Source organism: Lactuca saligna, chromosome 2 (assembly GCF_052625555.1).
Source record: "Lactuca saligna cultivar CGN05327 chromosome 2, ASM5262555v1, whole genome shotgun sequence".
In the NCBI taxonomy this organism is placed as follows: domain Eukaryota; kingdom Viridiplantae; phylum Streptophyta; class Magnoliopsida; order Asterales; family Asteraceae; genus Lactuca; species Lactuca saligna.
This window is the reverse complement of record NC_136418.1, coordinates 190,964,654-190,971,139: the sequence shown is the minus strand read 5'-3', so window position 1 is coordinate 190,971,139 and position 6,486 is coordinate 190,964,654. Positions and strand designations below refer to the sequence as shown.

The 6,486-nt window shown below is 34.6% G+C and overlaps 1 protein-coding gene across 1 annotated transcript; it reads right to left on the bottom strand.

Moving 5' to 3' along the window:
- Positions 1–349: 349 nt before the first annotated feature.
- On the bottom strand, positions 350–3,303 carry LOC145028633 (Galactosyltransferase family protein). Its single transcript, XM_078977353.1, has 11 exons — positions 2,909–3,303; positions 2,514–2,577; positions 2,344–2,393; positions 2,013–2,264; positions 1,841–1,913; positions 1,617–1,740; positions 1,434–1,521; positions 1,281–1,331; positions 1,129–1,200; positions 903–1,015; positions 350–666 (listed from the first exon to the last, which is right to left on the bottom strand). The coding sequence occupies exons 1-11, from the start codon at positions 3,028–3,030 to the stop codon at positions 644–646; spliced, it is 1,032 nt and encodes a 343-aa protein (XP_078833479.1). The 5' UTR covers positions 3,031–3,303; the 3' UTR covers positions 350–643.
- Between the last annotated feature and the right edge of the window lie 3,183 nt (positions 3,304–6,486).

Genomic DNA, 6,486 nt, shown 5'->3' with positions numbered 1-6,486 from the left:
TTTGCAATTATGTCTTTGTCCACCGAAAATATGATCCAATTTTCGCCTTTCATTTTATAGTATATAACAAACCGAATGTGTGGTTACAATCAAAAACCATAAAACTTCCGTAAATGAATTTAAACAAATAAAATAAAATGTACATTTACTCAAGTGCTTCACTCTTTTTAAAGTATTGTTTAAAGCAGTACCTTTGCCATTGGATGTACTTTTATGTATAAAGGATTGTTTAAAATATTACCCTTTGGCATCTATTAGGACTTTTTAATACATTTAGTGCATTTCCTTTATGATTTAAATGTACACATCAAAATATTTTGAGAAACGTAATTTCTTTGACACAAAACAATTGCAATAGCATAGTTAAATTTTTAATATTAATAAATAAGTTTCTTAAAGAGATCTAGTAATATAAAAATAGTCTTCTAAAGCACTCTAATATCTTAGAGTTTGTATATATCAAAGAAAAGAATCAAGATTTTTGGTCAAATTCAAGAAAAACGGTTCACAGGACACGTTGACCCTGATTTTATAAAGTTATATACGAATCGATGAAAGTCCGGTGCTATAAGTTCCAACTTCCCTAAGCATTAGATATCTTCTTCTATCTTGGTTGTGTACATGTCTGTTTAAATAAATCAACTTATGCACCTGCACAGATGCCCCCTGAAACACAACCAACACATTAAAATCCACACCATCATCATACTCTTGCCATATTCATCACCTTGTCAGTAACGGTGTAACACAGAACAGAACAGGACAGGACAGGACAATCAAACAGATTGTTATGTGTCTACTACTCTGGGCCTTGGACCTGATATTAATGAGACAAAAGTTGCATTTTTTTGTCCCACCCAAAAAGGTGTGACAGTATGCAAAAGACGTAAACACCCTCTCACCTGTTGACCAAGATGTGCAGCAAAACTTTTTGTCATCAATATGTTTGACATCAAGACCGAGGAACCAGGATCCAGTACTAACATCATCAAACGCGTATGTGCGAAGAATAGATCTGCCAGCTCACAAGGAAAAAAAAAAAAAAAAAAAAACAAAAGTCAGACTAATTATTTAGCAATGAGATCTCATCTAAAACTACGAGGGGCATTTTAGGAAGGATGGCGAAACCTGTTTATCGAAACAAATCTAGCCAACGCCTTGGATATAACAAACATTTCACCAGATGCATGGCGGAAATACCTGTTATATGAAAAAAAAAATTAACTTTTATCATTTTTTTTTTAAATTGTACAACGAAAATTCAGATATTAGCCACTTACGTTTTCCCATCACCAAATTTCCACCAATCGGGTTCGTACCATTTCTGACCCCTGCCAAAATCCACATAAAAAGATGGATCAAGTATAATATAAAAAATATATATATATATATAAATGGATGGAAAACATGGTCAAGTTATTTATCACACTTACTGTTCAGAGAAAACTTCGCCTGATTTCATACACCCGATATATACACGGGGCTTATCTATATGAGCTGCAAGTGTACTTCCCAAGGCATCTGAAAAATACATGCGTTTACAGTATGAGATACCTAACATTGTTTGTTTTTTTTAGTATTAAAAGCATGATATAGCTTGAGAAATAGAAAATTACCAATATTTACATACACATCATCATTCACTTTGGCATAGTATTCAGCTTCCCATCTTTCTGCAGCATGGGCAAAGAACAACTTGGTCTTCTTTGGAAGTTCCTCAGGAGCCTCCACATGGCTTTCCTGTTGAATGTTTTGATGGATAGATAAATGTCAGTAATCACTTTCCAACTATTATGATCAATAACAAAACGCCATGAGCCCTTGTGGCTTTTATACTTACTAGGATAAAGAAATCGTTGTGGCTCTTATCTTCAATGTCTATGTCCCTATCCAGACTGTCTCCACGGTTAGAACTGCAAGTTAAATTATGTAGGCATCACATTTTCATCATGGAAACAAAAAACAAGTAGGGATTGATTTCAGTTAAAAGAAGATGAAATAGGGCACTGTACCTTCTTCCAATAACAAATCGAGCAATAACACCCTTTTCATTCTCCATCTTTTTCAAAGCTTCACCAGTTGTCATCCATGCCTTGCGTATCACTTCCCTGTTGTTCTTGCGACCAAATCCTGTAAGGACTCCAATCATCACCAATGGTTTCTTCTTCTTCAGAGGAGGAGGATTTTTTGTCTTTGATACAAAGCCTTCTTGGCGAGCTGCAGCTAGTTCCATCTCAAGAGCTGTCAGTTTCTTCTGTTGTTCCCTAACAAGCATACAAACGTCAGTCATGAACTAAAACATGCATGGTAGAGTCAAAGACTTAAGGTCAACAACCACATTACCTGCATCCTATTATTTTCAATGTATCATCTACAGATATAGCAGATTTCCCCTGAAATTAAGTAATAAGAATGAATTCTATCAATCCGACACTAAGAAGATGTGATGCATAGTGTCTTAAAAGTAATACTAGATCTAGATTCTAGAAACATTAACAAAAATTTATTATTACCTGGCCTGTTATTCTGTCAAGCTCTTTACCCATATAAACCCTGTCCTCTGCATCCTGCCATAAACTTCACAGGAGGACGAAAAGGAAACAAATACAAATATGATTTAAGAGATGATTTAACAAAGTATCTATGCACAATCTTTTTTACAAATAAACAAGAATGATACCGATCTAGCATCTAATGATATTGCATAGGCTAGGCAATGGATTCAGTAAAAAAAATAAGATGATTTAGCAACAAATTCGTAGACGTGAAGCTTACGAATAGAAAAGGAATTTCTTGAATCAAACTTCATAGGAAGAAAATGATATACAGTAATTACGCAGTGGGGTATTATCACTTCATCCGATTAAATCGTGTGAGCAAAATTAATACGCAGAAGAAAACAACTCACCGGCCGGCGACATAGAAAGAGGCCATGGCAGCGATGGTGCACAGCATTAAGGCTGAAATAGGGGATCGAAAAACCAACCCTGCCGCAGCATTCCGGTGGTAATTCGATCCCTTACTTTGCATTTTTCCTTGACAGGCTTCTACTTCTCTATTACAAGCGATTTCACAGTGATGAAGTTGAAATGAATTTGTTCACTGATGTGAGCGATACATTTGATAAAGTTCCGTTATGCGATCCGAAGGCAAGAGTCAAGACTCTGAATCTAAATCTGGTGTAGAGTAAACCATAACAAGGACGAATCACGATTGCCAGCGTAACTCCGAAAATGAGCTTCTAAATCTATCCAAGTTATTGGGCCTTGGAAATTGGAGGGTTCGTAAAGACTAGGGCTTTTCTTTTTGGTGAAATCAAGCATACCCAGTTTAAATTTATTTTGAAAAATCATCGTTTCGTCTATATTGGATCCGAATTCTGAAATATAACGTCTATCCGGTATCAAACCAGGAAGGCTACGCATGCTGCCTACGTGGCAGCTCTAGCCACACGTGAACACCGTCCCAATGGGGTAGGTGTCTTGTAACGTGAAGCTAGCTACGGAGGATGACAACGAATGCGATTGGTGGACCATTTTTTGACCGTTTCTTTTTCTTTCTTTTCTTTTGACCGTTATCAAGATTATATATATATATATATATATATATATATATATATATATATATATATATATATATATATATATATATCATTATTACATACAAAAACCTTCTAACCTTAAGGTCTATGCGTGTATTTCACGATGGATTATTTTGAGCGCGTCAATATACCACGTGAGCCTCAATCGCTGGTATTTTATCCTTCTCCACCGTTTTGTCCGTCAATACATGTATTCCACATATAGAGACATGTGTCTCCTTTTCAGGCACATGCACCGTTTTTCCATTGTCGGTCAACATCAGTACTGATGTTACTTCAAAATTATTTCCTTTTTCTCATTCTAATCAATTTCTCGCTTGATAATGTCATAGATGTAACTGATATTTTCTTTCTCTCTTAAAATGTATCACCACCCCTATCGATGCTGAAACCACCACCGATTCTTCTTCTTCCCTTTTTTCCGACTCAGATAAGACGATTATCCAGGTAACGTATAGCAATGTTCTATCGGTTGGAGGGATTTCAACTCATGGGTTCCAGATTTTATTCTTGCGCCTTTCCCCCAGAAAAATTTGCCCCTTCTTTCTTCTTTCACGTGATTGCTTCACTCCTCACAACTATGAAGCAAAAAAACCCCAATTTTTGGCAAACGACGCCTCTCTTTCTTTCCAACTTTATCTCATGATTTCTCCCAAATTCTGATAAACACAAAGACAAGTTCGCCACCAGTTCTTCTTTGATGTGGTTTTAACAACAAAAAGAAGATGAATGGAATAAACCCTGCCATTGGCTTTAAATTTTCTAGAAACCTTAGATTCTAGGAGACAAGAGGCGTCAGCCCATCATCTGATTGTTTGGGCACCATTCCAAATCGATGAATATTTAATGTATCCCCAAAACGGTAACCCTTATTCAGTTCATTGTTTAATTTTGATTCACTATTCACAATACCATTCATAAAGGCGCTGCTGAAGGATGGGACGATATGCTAATAATAACATATTCAAGTTATATATCGCCGATGATATCGAAATAAGCTCTCATGGTAGAAACTCCGGCTCCACCTCCTCTTGATCTTTTATGTTTTTTTTTTATTATTATTATGACGAGGTCACTTTTTTCTCTGTTTTAATGAGAATTATTTAAGGTTTTGACCAAATTTTGTAGGAAATTGATTGTTTTTTTTATGAAGGTGCTTAGCTATGGTGGAATTAGTCCCAAGGATTCCCAAAAGATTTATCTGAAGATGAACTTGTTCGTTCTTCCTTTCTAATATATGGAACTCCACAGCCACACAAGGGTATTACTAATTTCATTTGCTCGTTTTGTGATCCTATTTTGTTATTCCAACTTTTAATTATATTTATTACAGATTCTTTGATAATCTTTTGTTCACGTTTTGAATCATCATTGATGATGGCCTGAAGGCGCTCCACATAATGTCCGTCCAAAAAAACATATCAGTACTGATCACTATAATCAGCAACCAATATTCTTTTAATTTAATAAAGACCAAATTTATGTACTACAATTTTTAGCGGTTGAAGGCATAGAAAAATACGAGATCCTTAAATCCAGAAATTATGATTTTAGGATTTTTTTTTTAACACTTTGTATGTACAATTTTTCTTCAAATTTTCATTTTCATGAAAATAATCTTGGTTGATGAACTTATGCACAACTTTAGTTATAGGTATCATTTGTTTTTGTTAGGGAGACATACGAGAAAATATGTTATGCTTGATCCATTGAGGTATTTATTGCAAAATTATCATTTGTTCCTACAAGCTAAATAGGATTCTTTTTTTTTGCAAGCTTTCCTCACATTTTTCCATCGAATATTTGAGTAATGACAAACTGGGAGTAATTTTTGTGAAAATTTTAGATGTCTGGCGCTCAATTGCCTGTGCCGATAAGCAAGAATGTGTTTGATCGTCAACATAGCAATTCTCTTACAATTTCCAAACTCAGAATACTAGAATGATGGTAAACCCTTTAATTGTAATTTTTTTTTTACGTTCTTTGGGTTTTTAGGAAGCAACTCTTTGTCATTTAGTTGATGTTTTTGTTGACAGATTTGTTATCTCGTTTATTATAATTGTTTGTCATTCAGGTTGTACTCATAACAACAGAAAGTTGTGGATCAAACACTAACAAAATTGTTTTTGTTGTTGACCCCGACGAACAAAGTTCAAAGATTTCATCATAAGTTCAGCGTTTATAAGTTATTCTTTTGCCGCTTATCCTGCGTTTGACCAAATGTTTATTTGGATAACCACCTTTTTTGAGGAATAAGTTGGTGGAATTACTATTAGTTTTGACTAGATCCGATACAAAATGCAAAAATTCCAATAGAATTGAACTTTACATTGATCTTTTTTATTGAACAAATTATATACCATTTTCAAGAACTCACAACCCAGCTCACATCTGGTATGCACATTGCTCAATATGATGTAACAATCTATTAATATAGGAAGATTATTCCATGTATTTTGAATTTAATTTTAAACTTGTTACTTGTTCTATTTTTATGCAATTATATTGTTATGCATTTTCTTAATTGGTTATAACATTCTGAACTCATGGAGACTTTTGTTTGACAATGCCCTGATAGGTGTCCAATGAAATTTCTTAGAGGATCAGAATGTCATGGAAAAAGAGGGTAAGAACATAAACGTTCCTCCCTTTCTTCATATTTTTCTTGTAGGTTTTGCGTGCTTTAGTTTTGCGATTTCCTATCGATGAGGATCAATATTTGGGTGTCATATCTAAATTTGAGATGATGGCAACTTTTACCATGCGTTTTTCCTTTTGCTTTGTGAAGGTATGCTTCCTCCTTTGTAAACCATATTATTTAAGAAAAGATGCCCAAAACACCATTAAAATGAGTCATTAATGGTTGTAGGTCATTACCATTCGAT